At 61.1% G+C, this 23636-nt stretch overlaps 1 protein-coding gene across 1 annotated transcript; it reads right to left on the bottom strand.

The window, feature by feature from the left end:
• Positions 1 to 189: 189 nt before the first annotated feature.
• On the bottom strand, positions 190 to 23626 carry PCSK7 (proprotein convertase subtilisin/kexin type 7). Its single transcript, XM_019543097.1, has 16 exons — positions 23566 to 23626; positions 21519 to 22028; positions 20827 to 20961; positions 20146 to 20311; positions 18739 to 18829; positions 17983 to 18037; positions 17705 to 17843; positions 15178 to 15278; positions 10007 to 10174; positions 8837 to 8944; positions 7563 to 7665; positions 4419 to 4575; positions 3766 to 3860; positions 3285 to 3378; positions 2546 to 2663; positions 190 to 1963 (listed from the first exon to the last, which is right to left on the bottom strand). The coding sequence occupies exons 2-16, from the start codon at positions 22014 to 22016 to the stop codon at positions 1553 to 1555; spliced, it is 2439 nt and encodes an 812-aa protein (XP_019398642.1). The 5' UTR covers positions 22017 to 22028; positions 23566 to 23626; the 3' UTR covers positions 190 to 1552.
• Positions 23627 to 23636: the final 10 nt, after the last annotated feature.

The raw sequence follows: 23636 nt of genomic DNA, 5'->3' as shown, positions 1-23636 counted from the left end.
AGGTGCTGAGCCCGCTGTCTCCGGCCTTGCCTGGCTCTGCCAGTGCGCAGCACCTCAGATGCACGGGCCCGGGGAAAAGCAAGTCGCGGTGCTTTCTCCCCTGAAAGGGCTTGTGCCATGTGGCACCGGGGGGTGTACAGGCGGGACAGACGGACCTACCTGAAGCGCAGAGGCTTCAGCACCAGGACGGTTTTTAGAAGAATTTATTTTGGAAAGCGGCACAGAAAGAGCTTCGCCATTAAAAAATCAAATCCTGACCCTTAGAAAAGAAACCCAGTCTGTGCCGTGATGGTCACTGAGACCCTGCCTGTACCCGCTGCCCACCAGCCACCACTGCTCCTGGGAGAAGGGGACAGCACGGCACAGGGGGAGCAGGGTGGGTCATGGCTGGAGCCACGTGAGGCCACAACGCCCTCCCCGGCTGAGCCGAGCCTGCTGGCCCCTCTGCTCAGACGGAGGTGGACGGTGTGTGCAAGAGGAGGGGGGAGAGACGGGGGAACACGGGCAGCTGCTGCGGTTGCAAAAGGGGCAAGTGCTATTTCTTGCCTCTGACTTTGGTCCAATGGGGGCACGCAAGCCAACTGGGAACCCATCCGGGGGGAACCCATGGAGCCCTGAGGCGGCTGCTGCCAGCGGGCAGATCCCAGCCACCCTGGCAGGAGCTGGGGTGGCTGCAGAGGGAGGGGGGAACAGGGCACCAGCCTGCCGGTCCCGGGCACTTGGCTTGGCTTTGGCTACCAGAGCCAGGCAAGCCACTACAACTCTGCCAGGAGCTCCCTCCCGATACCAGGAGCACCCGAGAGCCAGCCAGGGGCTCCGTGTCCCCCCAGGAGAATTGCTGCCATCAGCAGCAGTCCCCAGCTCTGCCCACCCAGCGCTTCTTCCAACAGAAGCATCAGCCTCACAGTCACAGGGCCAGGAGAAAGCACCCCCACGACTTCGCTCACAGTCACTGGGAGCCCTGCAGTGGCAGCTGGGGGCCAAGCAGGGGCTGGGCGTGAGCCCCCCCTGCCCTCACAGTGCGGCCAGCAGGCCAGGGCCCAGCCACCCGTGCAGCAAAAAACAAACAGAGCAGAACAAAGCAAACGGCTTAACAGTGTGCAGAGAAAGACAAACAGGTGGACAGACAGCAACACCTGTGCCACGCACAGCCAGACCGCACCGCAGCGGGGAGCGCAGCTCCAGGGCCCGGCGTTCCTCTCTAGGAGAGCATCCTACCTGTAGCCAGGCTCCCGCCGGCTGCCCGGGGGTGGGCCAGGGCCGCGCTGAGCACAGACAAGGAGCCCTGAGTGTCGCTGCCCGGCAGACTCCTCAGTAAATGGTTTAAGGCTTGTTTAGCTTGTGTAAGGAGGGAGCAAAGCTCCTGCGCAGGGGAACGTGGGGTCCTCAGCCTCCTTTGTTTCACATGTCCATGCTGTGCTAGCCCCTGAGCCGCACCAGCGCCCGCCTCCCTGTGGTAAACGGCAGCGGGCTGCGGCTGAGCTGAGTCAGTAAGAGCCGTGCCTGGTGCCCAGGCGAGGGTGCAGCCAGCGTCTCAGGTCCTCAGCCCCAGCTAGCAAGTCTGCTGCTCCCTGCTAGCCAAGAGGAGCTCAGAGGCCATGTCCCGGCCAGGGTATCCTGGACCTGCACGAGCCCCCTCATGAAAGCCCGTGGTTCTTTCACCGGTGGAGAACTTGGGGGCCAGTGGGCTCCAGCCAGCCTCATCCCCCTGTGTCCCCAGGCTGGGCATGGGGGGCTCGGCCTCCACCTCGACCTCCTCCATGTCCTTCTCTGTGTAGAGCAGGACAGACTCCATCTCCATCCCGTCTTCCAGGGTCCGGTGCTTCCCGCCCCGGTGGTACCACCTGCAGGCGGAGGAGCTATGGCACGTCAGGTCAAAGGCCACTTGGTGCCGGGTCAGGTACACCTCCAGCATGTAGTAGACGGTCCAGAAGACGGTGAAGCAGCCCAGCAGCATGAGCGTCTGCAGTGGGGGCGGAGAAAGCCCCGTGAGACCCCCAAGCAGAACAGCCAGACCCCAGACGCCTGTGTCCTGCCACCCCCTTTCCCAACGACTTGTGTCTGCCACACAGGGTGCGATGGGGTGGCACCGCCAGGAGGAACTGGGGCCTGTGCTGGGCCTTAGAACCGGTCTTGCTTCCCAGGGACCCTGCCTTGTCCCAACCCTGGCTGGCCTGGAGGTGGGAGGTTGAGGAGAAGCCTCATGTTCCCTGCTGATCCCCACAGAGGAAGCATCGCCTTCAGCTCCTGCCCAGGAGAGTGGGGCAGTGGGGACATGAACCGGGGAGGGGGAGAATTCCCAGGAGAACACCGAGGAGCACCGGGGAAGGTCTGGGAGCCTCTTGCCCCAATCTCCTCTCCCCTGGGGCAGCAGCCGCGTCAGGCACCGATCCCTCTGATCACTGGTGTGTGGGGATGGAGTTGGTGACCCCAGGGGAAGCTGCACTCCCCTGTGCTCAGCCCCGGCCATGCAGCCCCAATCTCTGCGTCCAGCCAGGCTGGGGACATGGCACCCACCCGCCCCACCTCACCCGCCCGGCGCTACCTTGAGGGTGTTGGTGGTGATGGTGTACGGCTCCTGCTCTGGGATGTCCAGTCCCGGGGGGCACGGCAGGGAGAAGCCGTTGTTCAAGTACTGCCCACTCATGGCCTCCTCCAGCAGCCTGAAGGCAGGAGACACCTGCAGCCAGGGGCAGGGGCACCACTGCCTCCCCTCCCTGTGGGAAAGGCCCCGTGCGTGCTCGCCTCTGCGGCAGGGGCCAGGTCACCCTGCCTCCCAGGGCCAGACACATCTGGCTGCTGCCAGCCCCCTGCAAAACCTGTGGCAGGACCCTGCAGGGCTCCATGCCCCGTCCCGACCCTGCCTGCCAAGCCAGTTCCCCCATGCAGTTTCCCAGGCCAGGATCTACGGTTCCCAGGGTTCAGCCCCTGCTCGCCCTTCAGATGGGATGAACCCCAGTCTCCCCCCACCTAGGGCCGGTGCTACATCCCTGGGATGCCGGGACAACCTGCGAGCCGTGCCGAGCTGCAGGCCGTGCAGACACCCCACAGGGGCACTCCTGAGCAGCTTGATTAATGGCCCATGGAGTCCTGGGGCTAGTGAGAGCAGTTTGGTTCAGGGGTGGCCATAGCTCCGCCGGCCTGGTGAGCTCCATGCGGCGCCTCTGCCCGCGGCCCCAACACCCGCATGAACCACCCCCTCCACCAGCAGCCACTGAGGAAGCAGGGCACCCAGGACTCAGGTGGATGGTGGGGACAGGGCTCCCATGAGGCCAGCAGCCTACCTCTGCCGCTGCTTCATTTCATCTGGGGCCCAGGAAGAGCCATACAGCGTCAGCTGCCACTGCTTCAGCATCCCTGCTGGCAGGGTCTTGTCCCCTGGGGAAGCAAGGTGCCATGGTCAGGCCAAACGCTGCCAGCTGGGCCCAGGCAGCGCCTGGTGCTGCTGTTTCCCAGCCAAAGCAGAGGACTCCTGATGGCCCAGGAGGCAGCAGGGAGCCTGCACCCAGAACAGGCCATGGGAGGACATGTGTGTGGGCACTCCTCTGCTTGGAAAGCCTGTGACTGGCATGGGGATGGGCTCTTTCCTTTCCCTGCAATACTGCAGGCAGTGGATAGCAGGGGTCATGCACCCCCTCAGCCCCACCCGGCCCCCGCCCCACCATGAGCCCAAGGCAATGCCAGGAGGTGTCCACATCCAATATCAGAGCACAAGGGTGGAGAGACCCTGCCTGGACCCTTCTAGTCTTAAGGGAAGGGACTCACCAGTGTCCCTGATGACAAGCCTGTAGGTGCCCTGGGCCTCCTCTCCCCAGCACCGCACTGTGGAGAAGGTCCAGTCAGCGAAGCCACTGGGGTCCCTGCAAGAGGAAAGGCATGAACGTGAAACTGCCACCGGTGACTGGGGTGTGATAGGCCCAGCTGCCCTGGTGCAGGGACTGGGCACCCCTGGACCATTACACAGGGCCTGGTGTGAGCCAGGGGAGACTGTGGGGACAGAGTGAGACCCCAGGCTGTCTGCAGGGCAGCAACAGGGTGAGTTGCCACCTAGCCAGCGCTGCTCGAGCACACAAAGCAGCTCACGGAGGCCAGCCCTGCTCCCTGGGGGCTGGGTTACAAGGAGCTCAGAGGTAGCCTGTGGCAAGAGTTGCACTGGACACTGGCTGGGAATGGGGAGAGGTGCATGACTGCACACCTCACCCTCATTGCCCCAGTCGGTGCAGGAGCTTGCTCTGGGCCCGGACCCACCTCCGGCAGATCTGCGGGCTTTGCCAGGTTCTGAACTGAGCTCCCCAGGGCCAGCAGGGCAGGAGATACATGGGAGTTACATGGGAGTCCCCACAGCCCAAGGAAACATCTTCCCACCCCTCCATGGGTGTGCCACTCCCATCAGCCAGCCCAGTGCCTGTTGCGCTTACGAGTCCATGCTCCGCGTGGTCCCAATCAGTGACATGATGCCGCTGGGACAGAAGAGCCTGATCTCTAGGTTGCCGCGGCGAGGATGAGTGATGGTGACGGTCACCGCCACGTGCTCCAGCGTCCTCATGCCCGACAGCTCCAGGTCAGCCAGGGTAACTGGGGAAGAGGGAAGAGGGGGCTGGCTGGAGCATTCCCAGATGCCCAGCAGGGTGGGCAGCTTGCTGGCACTGATGAGGCCTTCCTGCTCCTTCTCTTCCCTCCCTCCACCCCGGGCCATGAACAGAGCTTCAGCCACCCGCCCGCTCAGCCCTGGGGCCTCAAGCCCCAGGGGAAGCAGCTCCAAGTGTGCTGTGCCCCCAGCTCTGATGCACAGTGACTTCATGGGAAGCTCATGTGCGCCTTGCTTTTCCCACATGCACTGAGCAGCTTGGGCACCCCAGGTGCAGGAGGTGGAGCACAGGACATGCCACCTGTCCCTGCAGAAAGCTGGTCCCACAGATCAGGTTTGTCTCCAGAGGAAAATCCCTTATGCCGCCAGTGCTGCAGAACAGCATCACAGGAACAAGTCAGGTGGTTCCTGCTGGTGGCTGTGAGGGGCAGTGAAGTCAGGAGAGCAATGGGGATGGGGCGAAGGGGCTTGGAACATGGGGCCACCGTTCCAGAAGGGGCTGGCAGCAGGCGGCACAAGGGTTAGTGAACAACAGACGCCCCCCAGACACCTGGCAGCACTGCAGGCCGGGGCAACGGACCTGCCCTCTGAGACATTAGCATGGATGCGGGGGCCATGAGAAGCTTTCCCGCACTGTCCTGTGTGCCCCTCCCCACAGCCCTGGCTGTGGCGGCCCCTCCCTGCAGGGCCTCCCTGTCTGGATTAGATCTGGATTCAATGGCGTGCACGCGGGATGGGCAGATTCCTGACTCAGAGTCTGCAAATGCCAGAGCAGGCAGGGGGCTGCCGGGAGATTCAGGGACACAAGCAACCTTTGATCTTTGGCCACCAGGAGCTAATCCTGGGCCCCGTGCTGGCTGGGGGCCCCACTCACAGGGCTGACCTCAGCCCTCCCAGCCTCACCGTGCCCCAAGAACTAGGCCTTGTCTCCCCTTCCAGGCTGTGAGCAACTGGCCTAGGGAGATAGCTGCCAAGCTGAGTCCTGACTCCCAGCCCTCGCTCCAGCTGCCAGCCCATGTAGTGATGGAGCCGCCACCTCCGCAGCTGGCGAGTCTGATGTCAGGAGCTGGCGTCGCAGCTCGGTGAAGCTAGTCCTTTGGCTGCCCCCACAGCCCCGGCCAGGGAGCAGGGGGCAGCTCCTGCCTGTCTCCAAACTACAGGCATGAGCGGGGCCTCAACAGCTCTTGCGGGCTGCTCTCACTAATGGCACTCATTAGCCATGAAGCCATGCAGGATTCTCGCCTGCATCCTGCCTACAGCCCCCGGCTGCGGCTCCAGACACCCTTGGTGCCTAAGCGAGCAAAGGTTGGCTCTGAGACACCCCTGCGGTACCTGGGCCGCCAGCAGCCTCTCGCATTCCTTCGGCCCTGCTCCCACAGAGCCCTGGCTTTTCCCAGCTGCCTGTTTGTGATGCTGCTCCCGGCCACACAATTCCTTTTAGGGCAAATGCGTGCAGAGCTGGCCGGGCTGTTCCGCCCCTCGCCGTGAACTTGGAGCTCTGAGCGAGACGTGAACAAGCTCGACTCCACCAGCACACCCGGCCCCGGCGCTGTGCAGGCCTCGGGGCACTGCCCCTGGGGCTGTAACGCTGAGTTCCTTGCTCAGCTGCTGCCACCCGGGAGAGACCCTCGGACCAGCTTCTCCAGCCCTGCTCCTTGCTGGTCCAGGCAGCATGAGGCTAGGCAACCCAAGGTTGGCACCACAGCCCTGGAGATGGCAGGGCCCTGGGCTCAGCCCTGGGTCGGGGGGCAATCCCTCAGCCTGCTTGTGCCACCCAACATAGGTACTGTGGGCTAAATGCAGAGGCCCAGGGTTAGTCAGGGGTCCTGAGGCCTCAGAGGCAGCCCCCCATGGGCTCCCACCAGGGCCAGCAATGGGGGTCATCTTGCAGGGGCAGGGAGCAGCAGTGCTGGTGCCCACATGCTGCAGTGATGCAGGCAGTGAGGGCAACTCCCCTGGGACAAAGGCAGCTTGTTCTGAAGGGCACAGGGCAGCGGAGCCCAACCAGCCCCGGGCTGGGCTGCACCATGCCAGCTCCTCTTCCTTGCCAGGCCTCCCCGCAGTAGCGGCTCAGAGAGACGCCTTGTTTGTGCAGACAGGACAGCCAAATCAGGAGCTGCAGCATTACCTAACATGGTCACAGCCGCCGAGCGAGCTGGACTGGCTACGGCCCAGCGCCCCACGGCTGGGAGCACTCACTCCCTTCTCTGGTTTCCCGAAGACATCCGTTCATTAGCCTTATCGTGCACCGGGAGGCGGAGCAGATCAACAAGCAGGACGGTCCCTCTGGAGGCAGCAGTAACCCAGGGGAGGAGGGAAGGATCTGGACACTTAACTCCCTCATTCCCAGACTGAAACACTCCTGGGCCTGCCCTGAGCAAGCCTGGCCAGCTGCCCTGTGCTGCCTGTAGCTCCAGCGGTGCCGCCCCTGCCTAGCTCACCTGCCCCTGCTGCCCCTCCTTGTCCTGGCCTGTCTCCAGCACAGCCCCTGCTCCTGTCCCTGGTGTGTCTGGAGCTGCAGCACATGATCCCCCTCCAGTGCAGCCTCCAGCCAGTGCCCCTGTCTCGAGGCCAAGCAGCAGCGTCCTCCAAAGGCAGCACAAGCCTGGTCTGCTCTGCTTTAACCATGCAGGCTCTGCCGTAGCCAGAGATCCCCTCTTCCCTGGGGCTCCCGGCTTCCCCCTGCTCTCTTGGCCTATGGGACAGGAGGAAGAGGCCCCTCGCCTGCAGACCACACAGGACCTCTTTGAAGGCCATGCTCAGGACACCAGTGATGTGGCTGCGGTCATCTGTGCTGCCCACTTCCCTCCTCCTGGATCTGCCCCTCCCAAGCTCCTTGCAGACTGGTGCCCGCAGGCAGGGTGGGGTGGGACTCGGAGGCTCCAGGGCAGGTGCCCCATGAGTCTGGAGGCCCTGTGTCTCAAAGCCACCGTGCCCACGGAAAGGGCTGCACAAAGAGCCAGGCGACACTCACCGTTCCAGGAAACCTCGAGCCTCTGCGGGAGGATGGGGATGGCCTTGCCCTCCCTGAGCACGGGGCTGACGTACGATGCTAAGTACGGGACGGACTCCCAGATCTGTGAAAGAAAGTGGGGGCATGTGTGGGTTCCACCCTGGGTTGTGCCCACTCCGGCCCCGCGGCCTCAGGCATGAGCCTCTGAGCCTGGGTCTCGCTCAGACCGGCCTTATCACTGATGCCCCTATCACAGGTCTCCGTGTCCTTGCTGCTAAGCACTTTGCAGCAGCTCAGTGAGCATCTGCAGTCTGTTAATGTGGGGACTTTGATGTGGGGCCTGGGAGTGAGGTGTCACACCCTGGGATGCTGAGAAAAGCCCTGAGTGTGAGGCTAGGGCAGCAGAGGCTGGGTGAAGGGAAGTGGTACCAACCTGCAAAGCAGAGGAGGCCACAGCTTGTCCCAGAGCAGAGGGAATGCTGCAGGGGGGTGGGAAGGAAGCTGAAGGGACTTGACTCAGGCCTCGCAGTGAGTCAGTGGCAGAGCTGGGCACAGGACCTAGAAGTCAGGACTCCCCACTGCTGCTCCAAGCTCCACGGCCCTGCCATGGCTCTCCAAGCCTCACTGCCGCCTGCAGAGACCACTGCATCCTCCTGCTCAGGCACTCAGTGCTGCCTGCCATCGGAGGAGGGGCAGGCGTCGCCGCCTCCGCAAGCTGCTGCTATGCCTCCCGGGGCCATGAATCAGACCTGTCGGGTCCCATAAACAAGGCTCCAGCCATGGCTATATATAGTGCTCTGAGGATGCAGGTTAGCCAGCTCTGCTGCAGGGCTCATTACCTCATCCCCCAAGCAGCCTCCTTGCGCAGGCCGCCCACCCGGGTGCAAAGGCCTTGGCTACCCTAGAAGGTGACCCCCGACCCCGGAGGCTGCGGGAGAGGAGCTCTGGCAAAGCAGGGGCTGCAGGGCAGGGTGTATGGGGCTAGCTGAACTCTCTGCCATGGCTGCACTGTTGTCACTGAGTGTTTGGCACTGCCAGGCTGAGGGACCTGAGGTCAGGCTGGGGCTTCCCTTCCCAGGCTCTGCAGCCAGGATGGAGGGAGTGATTCTGCTGGTGGAAGTCAGAAGCATGGCGCAGCCAGCCCATGCTCTGGGCCATGCTGTGGGGGGTAGTCAGGCATGAGAGCCCTGCTTTTCTGGGTCTGCCCTGAAGGAGCAGCCAGGCCCCACCACAACACTGTCTCTCTGGGAGGCCATATGGAGCAGCCCTGTGGGGGAGCCAGAGCCGTGAATTACCTTGGCAGCATTGACCAGCCTCCAGGCGTTGAGCAAGCCGAAGCCGTGCTGGTGGCTATGACTGAAGCCGGCCTGGTTGGTGTCCCAGACGGCACGATGATCTTCATACTGCAAGACAACCGAGGGGCCATGTCACCCTGGAGAGGCTAACCGGGTGTGGGGGGGCACACGTCTCTCCCATGCATGGCCAAGGTCAGCTGTCTGGCTGCGCACAGGGACAGGGCAGCTGGGATGTACCATCCCCGCCACCTCTTTCCAGCTCCCTGCGGTAGGCTCGCACAGATACCAGCCGGCCTGGCCCATCAAAACCCACCACCTGAGCTGCAGATGGGTGGAGGGTGAGTAACACGAATGTGGCACAGTCAGGATTCCCCACGACCATGCCACAGGAGAACAGGCTGCACCCAAGGCAGTGCTGCCTCCGCAACGAAACACCCCAACTGGTGCCCGGTGCCCTCCGTCCCCGCAGCCCGCAGGGAGGCAAGAGGCCTTATCTGAAAGGAAGAACTAAAGCCTCTGAAACCTGCGGGCGGATCAGGTCTGGCTCCCATTACTGGTCAGGCCTGACACTTTGGAAGTGGCTGCTTCCAACTGTGGAAAAAATTGCTGCCTGTCAAAGCAAGTTTTATCTTGCTGCATAACATAAACCGGGGGATGCACACACATGCGCACACACAGGCATCGCCATGTACAAAGAAACCCTGTCCATGTGCCACATCCCAGTGCCTCGTTCAGCGCCTGCTGCTTCCTCCTGCAGCCCAGGCCACACTGGAGGCAGCAGGGGCTGCCCTGGAGCAGGGACTGTAAGCACTGTGTCCAGTGGGAGCTCTGCCCCCTCTGCTTCAAGCCCCTGGTAGTAGAAAACAGCCAAGGGCTTCCTGGGCCTTCCTGTTTTCCCGTGGAAAAAAAGTCATCCTGCATGCTGTCCTGGCCTGTGCTGCCCCAGCTCGCAGCCTAGCCATGCTCTGGCTCTGGCAGACCCAAAGCTGCCTGAGACAAACACCCCGCCGGTCATCCTGGGGGAGCAGGCTGCTGCCTGCCTCCTGCACTTTCCGGGTGGGACCCAGCGCGGGTCAGGAACATGGAGAAGTGGAGGGGGCAGAGCAGCCACCCTGAGCTCCCCGCAGCCAGAGCCAGGGAGAAGCCTCCCTTGCAGGGCTGTCTGCTCACCTTTGTGGCTGTGAAGACGATGATATGCTGGACATCCCGCCAGGTGAGGCAGGGCCGCACCTGGAGCATCAGGGCGATCATGCCGGCTGCCAGTGGGGCAGCAGCAGATGTGCCTGTGTGGCCCTCCGTGCAGCCCGTGCCCTTCTTCAAGTCCCAGTCTGTTGTCACCTTTGAAAAGAGAAGATACATTGCCTGTCAGATGCCTCAGTCCTCACAGTGCCCCAGAGGGCTGGGCTGCCATAGCTGTTTTGATGGGAGGGGAACTGAAGCATGGAGACGCTAAGGGACTTGGCTAAGGCCATGTGGGAAGTCTGTGGCAGAGCAGAGACTGCAACCAGTCACACAGTTACAAAACAAAGCACTAAAAGCAGCCGCAGGCTTCTCCGTGTTGGCACATGCTGCCTGCCCTAGGCAGGGCAGTATGGCTGAGGAGCAGCTTGTCCCATCGCACACCACTAAGCCTGCCAGCATTGCTGGGAACACGTCCCCCGGCCTCCCAGCTCAGGTCTGGTGCCTTCCCTGGGCCACAAGAAGGCTGGAGCTGATGGGGTAGCAGCCGTGCAGGGCCAGGGGCTGGGAAGCTCCATGCACGGACATCAGGGTAGGACTCATAGCAGGAAGCCCCAGCAGGACTCCAGGGATTCCCCTGGGGGAATGACCCCTCTCCCAGCCCCCAGCACTGCAGCACAGTTCTCCCCTCCTTCCCTACCCCAGGAAAAGTATCCAGGGACATTTTGGGGCCTGGCAACAGCAGCCTCCCCTCCCAGCTGCAGGGCCAAGAGCACGTCTGTCTCCAGAAATCACCTACCAGCCACTGTCAGCTTGTCCCCAGTTGTTGGGAGAGCAGCAGAGCGGGGAACAGCACCCAGCATCCCAGCTCCAGCCTTTGGGCCATAACTCCCCATCCCCAGCACAAAGCCAGGCTTCCTGGGCTTTGTGAGGTAGACCTCCACACCAGGAGCAGGGGCTTTGGCCACAGGCCAGCAGGACTATCCTCTGCACCAAGCCATACCCACAGCTATGCCCTCAGGGCCCAGGAGATGCCAGACAGGCTCAGAGCATGTGGCACATGTCTGCGGAGGACAGATGCCAGGCAGACACTCGTCGGTGCACTGCGTTTAGGGACAGCACAGCCGGCACCTCACAGCCATTGTATAGTACGGTGCGCCAGGCCCAGGACACAGTGGCTTCCCTGCTCACCTGGCTGCGTCTTGCCCCACACCGAGCACCGTGGGGCCATCCAGCTCAGGTAGCCGGACTCTGGGGCAGGGGCTGCATGCAGGAAGAGCAGCAGCTGATGGCACATCAGGGGGGATGGTGTGCTCCTCCAGCAGCCCCCAACCCCCTCCATGTGCAGAGGAGCTGCCGTGCGCCTGACACGACTACGCCTGCACTCAAGTGCCAAGTTTTCTCAGATGCCTTTCATGAGTGCTCTGCTAACAGGGACCAACACAGCCACAGTCAGTCATTTCTGTCAAGAGGGGAAGTACACGGCAGCTGCTAGCCAGGACAGCAATAAACCAGTCGTAGCGTGGGACATAATCAAGCTATCAGGCCACATTGTGCTTTTAGACCCCCCAAGGTAATTGTGAATGAGTGCCATGGCAGGCCAGAGATTTACTCTGACTTCAAAGCAGTGTAACTAGGTCAAGTTTGGCCTTAATGTCTGCTTAGATGAGATGCAACAGGGGAGCCTTAGGGAAACCATCAGAAAAGTCTCGTGAAAGGGCATGATTCTGCCCTTCTTCCTACCATGAAACAGCTTTAATTGAAACCCAGCTCAAGCCCACTGCAAACTGGCAAGCACGTTCATCTCTCTGCTTGCAGTGGGCTTTCCCCTGCCAAGAATCAGAGCCTCTTTGCTGGCTTTTATGTTGAGCTCAAGCCCGTGTTGTCAGCTTTTAACAGCTGCAGCTTCCACTCAGAGGCTTCGCATTATCCCAGAAACCCTGGGCAGCAGCATGCATTTTGGTAGGAAATGCGCATCGCGCCAGGGACCATATTAAATTCTTCCCATTAAGGAAACCGGAGAACATTTATAGCCTGAACAAGAGTAGAGATGGCTGCTGCAAGCATTAATTCCATCTTGACTGAGGAATAATTAAAAGGTGTTTGCAAAGCAAGAGGATGCACTCCTGGTACAGGGATGTGCCTGGCCCAGCTGAGGTGCCAGCTGCTCCCACTGCTGAGTGGGATATTGCAAAGGGTGAAGGGGTCTGTCATGCCTGGGCCACGTGAGGCATCTACCTCAGGCCTGTGGGCAGAAGTGCAACACTTGTACTAGCCTCCTGTGAGCTGATTCCTGAGGGGGAAAGGGCATTCAAGTCCTCCCCAGAGAGCATGCAGACCTCAGGCTGGATGGAACCTGAACAGGCAAAAGAAAAGCTGCCCCCTGCTCCAAGGTGGCATGTCCAGCCAAGCCCTGAGCTGGGGAGTCTCCTTTTCCCTTGTGCCCATGGGATGCAAACCAGCTGCCTTCATATAAGTTACTTGCAAAGGGAAACTCAAGCTCTGTTACTGGTTGCATTTCCTTTGCAGGAGTCTTAGTCTAACCTACTCCCTGAATGGACACCTGGGCTTTCTCAGGGAAGAACCGCAGAACCCAGGAGCAAAGGCCTGGCAGGGCCCTTGGGGTCACCCCATCCAACTGCCCGCTCCAGGCAGGACCAGCCCCGTTTGAAGCCCCCTAGATAAGCATGTGTCTACTTTGGCCTGCTTTTGTAAACTCCAGGAATGACCCAAACTAGACGATTTCCTGTGCCAGCCCGCAGAATCATCAGGACAGAAACGCACCCGATGATTTGTGAGCACACTAGCTGGGAGGGGCACAAATTTGTGCTCTTAGCCCCGTCTCCCCCAGTCCTTTCTAGGTGCAACAGGAAGAGAAGGAAGCCTGAGCCCCAGGGGAGGGGGAAGGGGGTCATGGCTCTGTTCATCCTCCACGTACTATAGTTTTGAACTGCCCCGGAGCACTCTCTCCCCTCCCGTCTTCCTGCGTGTGGGAAAGCAGCAGCTTGCAAAAACAACCAGCTGTGCCCGCTGAGCACAGCACGGCTGGAGCCAGAGCAGCCCAGGAGTGGTGCCAGCAGCGTCCGCAGCAGCACGTTCCCTTGGAAGCCCACACTGCCAGCCGCCGGCCCCCATGCTGGGCCTGTGAGCAATGTGTGCTCCTGTTCTGCAGTGAGGCTACTAGGATCCCAGCCCTGCCCCGGAGAGCGGCTTCACCACAGCCAAACTGTGTGTGCTGTCTGCTAACGAGACACTGCACCTCTCTCTCACTCTGGCTCCAGGAAGCTGCTTCGGACGGAAGACTACACAGGAGCGTGACCTGCTCTGCCTAGCTCTCCCCCTCTCCCATGTGGTAGGGGTTTCCCTTCCCAATGCAAGCCTAGGCCCACAGTACCATGGAGGAGTCAGAGATAAGCTCCCATGTGCCACTGGCTGTGTTGGGGTGGGGTAGGGTGGGGTGGGGCAAGAAGAGGTCTGGTCCAAGCCTGTGACACAAGGTATTGTGCTCAATTCATGTCCCCCTGGACACATGGGAAGAGGGTAGCAGTGCAAGAGTGCCTGCCCCCTGCCCCAGGGATTTCTGGGTGGCAGGATCTGACACCCACGCTGAACTCACCTCCCCAGCCCAGTGCTGACCCCTGACCCATGAGAACCCCAGTCCCTGGAAGCAGAGCTTCTGCCTGCTCACACAGCAGATGCAGGAGCTGGCTTTCCAGCGCACTGAGGTCGTCGGCCAGGACAGCAAGGCTGTGCACAATGCTGGGGACCTCCTGGGAGCTGGCTGCCAAGATGGGCTACGGGAGGCACAGAGTGTTGCGTGCACCAGGGAGAACGAGAGCCTGCAGCCGCCCGGCCCAGGAGGCAGGCGCATCCTCGTCTGTGCCCTCTGCTACCATGTGGGCCCCCCTGAAAGGATCAGCAATGTGCCGGGGGTGAGGAAGGGGGCAGGACAGCTGCTGTTGCAAGTAGCCCAGTTCATCTTGTCACCAATGCAGACTTTCCCAACGTCCCTGAGCACAGGTCCCAGACAGGAGACAAGCACAGCATGTTAGAGTGGAGCCTGGGGACACTGGAAGGGGAAGGACCCTGCTTCTGAGCTGCCCCTTTGGAACTGGGAGCAGAGAAGGGGCTTATTGCACCAGGGTCAGTCTCATGACCCTCCAGAGCCTGGCTCTGAGCCTCCGAGCACTGGGGCAGTGCCATGGGGCACGGGCCTCCGAGGGCACCTGTCCCATGGGTATGCCAGCCCAAATTGAGGAATGTACCACGTTTGAGCCCACCCAGGGAAGTGGCCCTGAGCCAACGGGTCCCAGCTGGGGACTGGGTCTTGCTATCCCCTGAACCTAGCAGAGTTCAGCTCTGGGACATTTTTTTGCCAAGATGTTCTTTGGCAGAAAGGAGAAATGGATAAAAATATTTCTCAGCCCAGCTGGGAGGCTTAGCCGCCTGTGGGGAACAGGACTTGGTTAGGCAGCTCCGAGCCGGCTGCTGTCTCTGCCCTGCCCCCAGGCAGCAATGGTGCAGAACAGTCCCTGGGTCTGGGCAGGGGGTGCAGGACTTGCCCCCAGCTGCACCAGGCAGTAACCGGGCTAGGGTCATTTGCTCCTCTGGGAAGGCACGAGACTAGTACAGGGGGCTGTAGGTTACACGACTGATGTCAGGGACGGCAGGGAGCCAGCAGGGAGGGCGCAGTAGCAAGGCCACCAGCCTGGATCCAGGAGGAAAGTCTGTGCTCACCCAGAGACCAAAACAGATAATGGTTAGACCCTAAACCCAGCATCTGCCAGGGCAGGGGCAGGGCCAGGGCTCTCAGACTTCAATGCTGAGACTCAACCCAAGGTGATGAAGCAGCCCAGCGGCTCGGGTGACTTATGGGGGACGCTGGTGTTGAGGCAGCCCTGGGATTCCCCAGCTTTGTCTCCAGGAGGCAGCGGCACCAGTGCAGACAAGGCTGATGTTCTGGGCAAAATCCTCCAGGAGGGAGAGGGCTCCACAGGGAGTCCCCAGCAGAGAGCCCCTGGCTGCATGGAGGAGGAGCAGGGACCCCAGCAGCGCTCTGGGCACCTTCCTTGAAACCAAACCTCTGACAGGGTCGGTGCTGGGGCCCTACTGTCACAGGCCCGGGAGAGCGAGTGGGAAAGGCTGCCTGGCACATTACTCACAATGCTCCGCATCAACTTGTCGCCGCCGCTGAAGGTGACGGCCAGCATGGAGGCGCACTCCTCGGCGTAGAATGGCATTAAGCCCTTCTCGTCCACCGCACCTGGCGGAGCAGAGGGCATGGGTCAGAGGCGGTCCCTCCCCTCCCAGTGGCATGTTTTGCCCTTCTCGTAGCTGAGGCTGGGCTTCCCATGCAGGGGCAGGGAGCAGCCAGGCCCCACGTCTCCAGCAGAGGCCTCACTGCAAAACGGCCCCTAGGGGAAGCCCCACAGGGCCAAACGAATGCTAGGGGCATGAGATGCGCTGGAGTCAGTGTCCCCAAACAGTGACAGTGAGGAGGGGAGAAGAGCAGGGCCTTTTTTGTGCAACCCTCACTTTCAGAGACACATTGGCCAGAGAGGACCAGGGGTCATTTCTGAGCCACCCACCATCACCCTCCTCCTCTGTGCCTCGCAGGAAGGAACCTGCTGCAGAAACTTTTCATCACAGCCTTTGTTCAACACAGGGGTCTCTATGATGGGCCTCAGTGAGAGGCAGAACGGGCTCCTGACCGGAGCCCAGGGCCAAGATTTGGGAGGCCCGGCCCATGCTCCTGGTTCTGCATGTACAGACCTATGATTTCAAGCCCGTCACACTCCCTCTGGGTCTCTGTTTCTCCAGCTATTAACTCCTGGAAAAGAACACCCCCATGAATGCAGAGATTTGTGGATGTTGCTGCCATCCTAAGTGCCATTGTGCATCCACCCTCTCATTCATCCACTGCCTGTGCACACCACGCATGACATGGGGGCTTCCTAGCGCCACCTTGATAGGGCACATGCAAAGGCTGCTGTGCCCCCGCTTTGCACTGCAGCTGCCAGCTGGGTGGGGTGCTGTCCCTACTGGGTGGGGTGCTGTCCCAGGAGCAGCCCCTGACCAAGCCGCATGGTGCCCATGTCAGAACAGGGCCCTACAACCCATGGGGCAAAGATTCTGGGACACTGATATATTAAGTCTCATCCTAATTGGCAAAATGCCAGCAGATGACAGAGCAGAGCTGCTGCCACTGGCAGCACTTCTGGTTTCCTAGCCGCATTTTCTTAATGACGTGGCTGTCTCGGTCTCCAGCCCCTCGCTAATCTGTCCCCACCACTAGTATGCAGGCCAGGTGCCCCACAGGTATGTGACAGGGCAGGTGCAGGCTCACATGTCCTGCCCATCTGAGCATGCAGGCTGGCAGGAGCCCCTAGCTCCTAGACCTGCCCTCTGCCCATTCTCCTGGGCTGCCTCTCGGTCAATTCATTCTCTCCCAATTTATTTGCATCCAGGGCAGAGCCAAATCAGGACCTAACAGGGGCAGTTTCAACGCAGCACAACCAGGGAGGGTGATGCAGAGACCAGATCATCAATTCTGTATGCAGCAGAGTGATCTATGGTTTCCATGTGACCTCTCTTCCTTTGGCTCCCCAACCCCCTCACCACTGCACCATGCGTGCACAGCCTGCATCCCCCGAGCACCATGCAGGCTCTGGGTCTTCCTGAGCTACCACGTGTGGAGTCTCATGAGGGTGTAGGAGCTACTCCCTCTTGCAGGCCGTGCTCCATGGGAGGTCAAGTTCTCACTCAGCTCAGACTGAGCCAATTTGGATGCACAAAGACCGTGGCCTGTCCTAGATGGGGCCTGCAGAGGCTGGGGGCCAGGGTGCTTCTGAAACAGCTGCTTGGGGCAGTCAGCATGGTGCTGACTTAGCCAGTGCTCAGCGCCACCCAGGCTGGCTTCTCGTGATGATCCAGGACCTGAGCTTGGGCGCAAATCCCTGAATGAGCCCTCCCAGCCTTCTGGCCCAGAAACTTTTCTTAGAGCAGCAGCTGTTCAGCAGGTTTCACATGGGGCTGCAAGCACTTTCCAGCCCAACAGCTCCGTCAGAGACAGGGACATAATAAGGGTGGACCCAGGAAGGAAGGGAAGGGAGCTGGACCTGAGTGAGTGCTTTCCTGGTTGGCAGTTCTGCTGTGACAAATGCCTTCACTCTGCTTTCCCCAACAGACCGTCGACTCCCACAGCTCCTCTGATACACACAGCAGAACTTCCCCTGCTGTGGGCCAAGAGCCACCCACCCACCACGCTGTATCACGGCCCAGCACTGCCAGCCAGGCCATCTCAGAGGCCCTCAGTGGAACAGGGCTTCTGAGGTGCTGGCACCTGCTGGAGGTGTGCTTAGCTTGCTGGGCAAGGCACAGACCCCAGGCAGATGTGATGAGCAACAAGGTCTCCTCCCACCCTCGCTGTGAGCAGTGCTGCCAGGGGAGGGAGCAGGACTGAAGCGGCTTTGCTCTGTTATCTGGCTCAGAACAAGTGCTGCTCAGCTCAAGTGCCGCCCCCTGCCTCTGCACAGCCAGTGGAGCAGCCATAGCCATCCGGGCTGTATGGGGGGCCCTAACCTCAGCTCCCTGGGGTGTCACACTAAGGAGCACAGCCACCCCATCAGGACACCCCCCACCCCCGGCCCAGGGAGCCAGGTATGCGAGAGGCCCGCGGGTCTGGTTTACCAATGGTGACGGTGTAGATGGAGTTGGCGTAGCCGTCATAGTTGCAGTTGTCACTGTGCTGCCCCCCATTGCCGCTGGCCACAACAAAAATGCTCCCAAAGCCTCGGCGACCAGCAATGACCCCATGCTGCAAGGCGGCCTGTGGAGGAGGGTGGGGGGAGGCGTCACCACTCAAGAGCACGCTCCCAGTAGCCTGATGTGCCCCACTCCAGCCTGTCCCTGCCAGAGAGGGGGAGGGGGAGGGGGAGGGGAGGGGGCTGGCCCCTGTTCCACTCTACCTTTCCCAGCTGATGAGGGCCGTCCACAGTCTTGCCATCGTCGTCAGGGCCCCAGCTGCGGAAAGACAACATGAACCCATCACACTGTGTGAGACCCTGAGCAAGCCCTGAAACCACAGCCCGCAGACTGCCCTTGGGCTGCATACCATGGCCACTGCTGCTTGAAGTAGCACAGCAGGAACCAGGGCTGCTGGATCCTTCCCCCAGCTCTGCTGTATGATCCTGAGAGCTCATTGCCCTCCTCTGCACTCCAGCCCCCTCCTCGAGGTGGGGGGCAACAACCCCGAGCCATCCTTGCCACAGGAAGGTACAGAACTTTCAAAAATGTCTGAAGAACCCTCTGCAAAGGGCACCAGAGACCTGCCAACTCTCCCTGTCACCCTGGGGGGCTCCCTGTCTGCGGCCCCTCTACCAGTGCTGTCCTCAGACCCAGCAGAAGCTATCAGGGGCAGAGCAAGCCAGCCCCACGCTGCCTGCTCGGTGTTAGGAGCGAGTGCACGAAGGGCGGTGCTGTTGATCTTGGTGCCTCGCGGCTGAGCTGCTAATTGGAAACAGAGGAGCCGGGTGGAAGCGGGTCTGGAGGGAAGGCGGCAGCAGCTTGGCAACTGCAGACGAACCACAGCCCAGGCATTGCCAGTGCTCCCCACAGCAGGCTCTGGCTGGCCCCACAGGCGCAAAGGCCACAGTGCTGCTCCCATCCAGCTTGCTACGCTGTAGCAGCCCCTGCCTGCCCCACAGCCTGAGGCCAGGGCTCACCTGCAGCTATAGATGTCATTGATCTGATAGTGCTTGTTGAACGCGATGGCCTCCATGCTGTCGGTGAGAGGACCGTCCAGCACCCGGATGCCTGTGCAGCACAGGACAGTTAGTGTCACAATTAGCAGGAACAAGCCTCCACAGGTTTGCAGCTGGGGCACGCTCCCCCTCAGCCAGACGAAACTGGCTCTCTGGGTTTGCCGTTTGCAGATCAGCACTAGCGCATGAGCCACATGGGCTCATCCTGGCCTGGCAAACTGGGGGACCAGGCTAATGAGTCATATCCCCCCAGCACAGCATGGGGCAGCAGGTAGGAGTGAGTCTGGAAATGGGGTGCTCCTGGTACCTGCTAGGTCACTGCGCACTGTTTTGCTGACCTGCTCTTGGCTTGTGGGCTGGGGGATGGAGAAGTGAGGCAGGGGACTCAGGTGAAACAAAACATGTCACGTGTGGCCTCCGTAGGACTCAAAAAGCCCTGGTGCTTTGTGCAAGAACACGGCTGTGTGCTCAGGCCTCCCAGACACCAGTCAGCTCATACAGTGCTGTTCCCACCCCCTCCTCTGCTTCAGCTGGACACAACCCCCTTGTCTTCCAGGCCCAACTTCTGTGCTGTGGCACCATGCGCTGTCAAATAGCTGCTGTATTCCTCCCCAGACACAGCTGCATGCAGGCAGCAAGCAAAGGGGTCTCTTTGTGCACAGCCTGCAAAGCATTTTGGGATCTTGTGGGACTGAAGGGGGTCCCTGGGGTTGCGAAATGGGGTGGGGTTATTCTAAGGAGAACAGCACCACCTGCTGGACACAGAAACACCTGCACCCTGAGCTGAGGCAGTGGGCTTCAAGGGGGTGCAGCGTGTAGCACGGAGTCCATAGTTCTGCAGCCACCACAGCCAAAGGGCAGAGGCAACCAGAACTGGCTTCCTAATATAGCCAGGCCCATGTACAAGCCAAGGAGCCTTTGAGACCAAGCGTGAGGCAGTGCCAGGACTGTCCAGGGGATGGGAAAGTGCTTGGCTTCCCCGGGAGCACATGGTGCAGGACAGATGCTGCGGACGAACTGTTTTGCACGTGGTTCTGCACCAGGGGCTGTGTTATCTAAGGCCTGTTTCAACCAAAGAGGAAGCTTTTGGCTGCATGGCTGGAGTTTGAGGCAGGCAAGAGCTCACGTGGCCTGGGTAGTGTCACATGGCACCAGGGGAGGTGTTTCTAGTGTCACGGGGAAGCAGGGACACAGTGGCTTTCAGATCTTGGCAGCCGGACTTCTTCCAGGCCCTCCAGGATGGCAGAGACACAGGAGTGATGCCAGCAGAGGCCAGCCAAGCCCCACCCCTCACCCCGAGGTAAGGGAAAAATGTCCAGTGAGCACAGCAGAGAGGACCAAAACGCCACTGGCCACAGAGAACATCACCTGCAATGCGGCTGCCATAGGCCACACCCACGGCGCAGATGCTGTTGTTGGGGACAGCCGCAATTTCACCGGCGCAGCGCGTCCCGTGGTGGTTCCCGTTCTCCTCATCTGGGTGGGGCATGGGGTCAGGGTCATTGGAGTTCAAGTCATAGCTGCCTTCAGGGCTCTGAGAACACACCCACCACCCCCGGTTAGAGGCTTTCTCTGAGGAAAGCAGGACTTAATACTGAGAGCCTCAGGAATTCAGAGGCAAGGTCCATGTGGCCTTGTGCCTGAACACCTGTATTTATCCCTGCAGAAAAGGTGTAGCCAGAGCCAGTGCTGGGCACCACTCCATGTCGGGGGGGGGGGTCCAATTCAAAGATGCTTCAGCATCCAGCAATGCCTCCTCATCCTCTCTCTCGTCCCAGCCAGCTTGCTGAGCTTCCAGCGCCGCCTGGGCTTTCAAGGCACCATCCTTTCTGTCCTTGCCAGTTTCCTTTTGTCACCTAATGATGACTGGGCCCATGGCCTCCACTCATTTGGTTTTTACCATGGGGGCTGGAGAGTCGAGCAGCCTCCACCTTGGGCACAGAAGCGAAGGGGCCAAGGCTGGCTCCTGCTAAGCTTTGCCCAGAAGCCAAGTCTCACTGCAGGCCTTGCCAGGACATTGTGCCCTAGACTGGGCAGCTGGGTACTCACGTAATTTGGCTGTATGTCTTTGATAGTGTGCTCCACACCATCGTCCACTACCACGACTGTCACGCCATGGCCCGTCACGTTCCGCTCCCACACACCCGTCACATTGATGTCCTTCCCTGGGCTCCTCTTGTTGTTCTGCACACCAAAAAGAAAACGAGAGATGAGGGAAAGTAGGACAGGGCTGGAGGTCCCAAGCAGCAGAGCAGGTCTGGCTGGGGATGGCACTCCCAGTCCCCAGACAGGTGCCAGGGGTCCTGTCAGCATCCTACAGCTTTGGCCTGGTTCAGGGCAGGGGAGAAGCTGGCAGCAGGGATGCAGAAAAAAGGGGCCCTGAGCACTGCAGTCCCAAGCACTTGTGGGGAAGATCAAGGCCAAGCACAGGCCTCAGAAATCCCCACTTCCCATCTGCAGCAGAGACTGAGAGCTGCTGGCACTAACCCTCCTCCATGCAGAGTGTGCGTGGGGTGGGGGGGACCCTGCAGCGTTTCCTCCACAATGAGCAGCGCAAGGCTGGTACCAAGACAGGCCATCCCTCCACCTCCACGAGCCTGTTAGCATCAGGCATGGCACCACCAAGAGACAGCTTTCCCTTCCCCGTTTGCAAGTCATACCAGGTCCCCCCTGCCAGCTCTACCAGGCCACCCATCAGCTGCAGTGAGACCCAGAGGTGCCCGGGGCCACAGGCCACTCACCAGATGCCACTGCTCGGGGTACTTGGGGTCATTAAAGTGCAGGCTGCGCTTGGAGCGCTTCAGCAGCTTCTGCTCTGAGTGCCACCGCACACTATCGTGCTGTGCAAACAAAGCCTCCACGGCTCTCCGCACTGCCTCAAGCTCCTGACCCATGTGCCCGGCTGGCTGGTAGGCAAAGAGGTAATGGCCCCGCAGTTCCCCAACACGGCCCATGTTCACCAGGCCAGCAGTCCTGGCCAGGTCATCTGCCTGCCGCACCAGCTCCTCCTCGGACGAGGCAGCCCCCTCAGGCACGTTGAGGCTCACTGCCCAGGTAAGCTCGCCGAAGCCTCGGGCCTTCCCCGAGGTCTCAGCTCCAGGTTCGAGTTCTGCACTGTGGGCAAGTCCATTTGGCATCAGCAAGGGTATCATGGTTACAGTCAGCCAAAGGCACGTGCGGATACACAGTGTGGCCTCCATCACACTCCATAATGGCACCTGCCACCTCCAATGCGGCATCAGACAAACGGGCTGCAGAGAGAGGGAGACAGAGAGCCCTTTACACCCTGGCCGAGAGAAGCGTGGGCCTGATCAGGCCTCCAGCAAGCACATGGCCAGGATTCCTGACCACCATGTCCCACAGCCCACTTCGAAACTCTCCCCGAACATGCTGCCAGGACACAGCTTGTGACCCTGTGACTTCTAGCCTCCTGGAAGAGGTAGGCCCCTGCTCTTTGTCCACATAGCTCCTGCACTGTCATTTAATCAGTGCCCTGTACAGCAATGCTGGCTGTGGGACCCGCCTATCCTGTATACAGCCTGGGGACCTGGCATCTGACTGTCCAGCATCCCCTTGGGGACCTGGGAGACGGCTTCCTGCCTGGACACCCTCAGCCCCAAGCTGGCCACAGCAAATGGCCCCTTGTCCTGTTCTTTGTGGATGCTGCTGACGGGCAGAAGAAAGGGATAATCTTTCTGACTGCTTGACTCTCCTCAGCCGCTGCGTCACAGGGCCCTGCTCCCTCCCTGCGGCCTCGCTGCACGTGCCCTGTCCCTGGGCTATGTAGCTGAGGGTGCCGGGGGAAGGGAGCTCAGTGCAGGAGACACAGCCTCAAGCTGGAGATCAGGGCAAAGCCGCTCCCGCCGTAAGCAGGCGAGGCAGAGGAAGGTCACACGAGTTCAGGGTTCATCTCCTTCCCCCACCGGCCCCCTCTGGTTCCTGCCGCCACCTGGGCGCCGCGTCCTCCCACGGCTGCCGGGCATCAGCTAGATGCTGGAGCAGAGGTGGTTCACTCCCATCTGCCTGCGCAGCCGGATCTGATCCCGCCCTCACTGCAATTCTACAAAGCGCTGGACACCCTGGAGAAAGAGGAGTGACTCATTAACCAGGCTGTTAACTATTAGCCACACCAGCCCCTGGCTTGGGCTTCGGGACACGCCCGCGACACCTGCAGAGAAAGGGCCCACAGGGAAGTGGCAGCGGGAGAAGCACACTTTGGCACTGCTGCTCGCTGCCCACATCCGCAAGGGCTGGGCTGTCAGCCCTCACCGTGCGGGCAAGGGGAACTGGTTTAACCACAGCAGCTGGGTGGCAGACAACTTCGACCTGCAGACGAGCCCCCGCACTCCCCATGTCAAAGGCCTGCAAAGGCAAACGCGGCTCTGCCCTCGTGGGCTCGGCACAGGAGGGGAAGGTGCGGGGGAGGGCACCGGGAAAGCCCGGCTGTGCGACGACACGACCACGGGCACGGGCACGAGAGGGGAGGTGGCGGGGGCAGCGGGGACCACCAGGAGGTGCAGGAAGAGCCGGGGCTTGCGCTGGCACAGGCAGGGCCGGACTGGAGGCTGCGACCGCCGCCGGCCTCCAGCACCCTGCGGCCACCAAGCCCCTGCCCCGTCCCGCGCCCTTCCCTGGCCCCACGTGCCCTGCCCAGGGGTCCCACGCCCACCCCACGTGCCCAGCCCCCACACCGCCAGCCCAGGGGCGCCACGCCCAGCCCACGTGCCCAGGGGCCCCGCGCTCCCGCCACGTGCCCAGGGGCCCGCACGTGCCGTGCCCCCTCCTCACCGCGTTCCCCCGACCCGCAGCGGCGCGAGGTGCCGCGGAGCCGATGACAGGTGCATCACGTCCGGCCGCGG

Source organism: Crocodylus porosus, unplaced genomic scaffold (genome assembly GCF_001723895.1).
Source record: "Crocodylus porosus isolate Cpor-Errol unplaced genomic scaffold, CroPor_comp1, whole genome shotgun sequence".
Taxonomy (NCBI): Eukaryota; Metazoa; Chordata; order Crocodylia; family Crocodylidae; genus Crocodylus; species Crocodylus porosus.
Note: the sequence above shows the minus strand (reverse complement) of the source record. Positions and strands in the feature narration are given on the sequence as shown.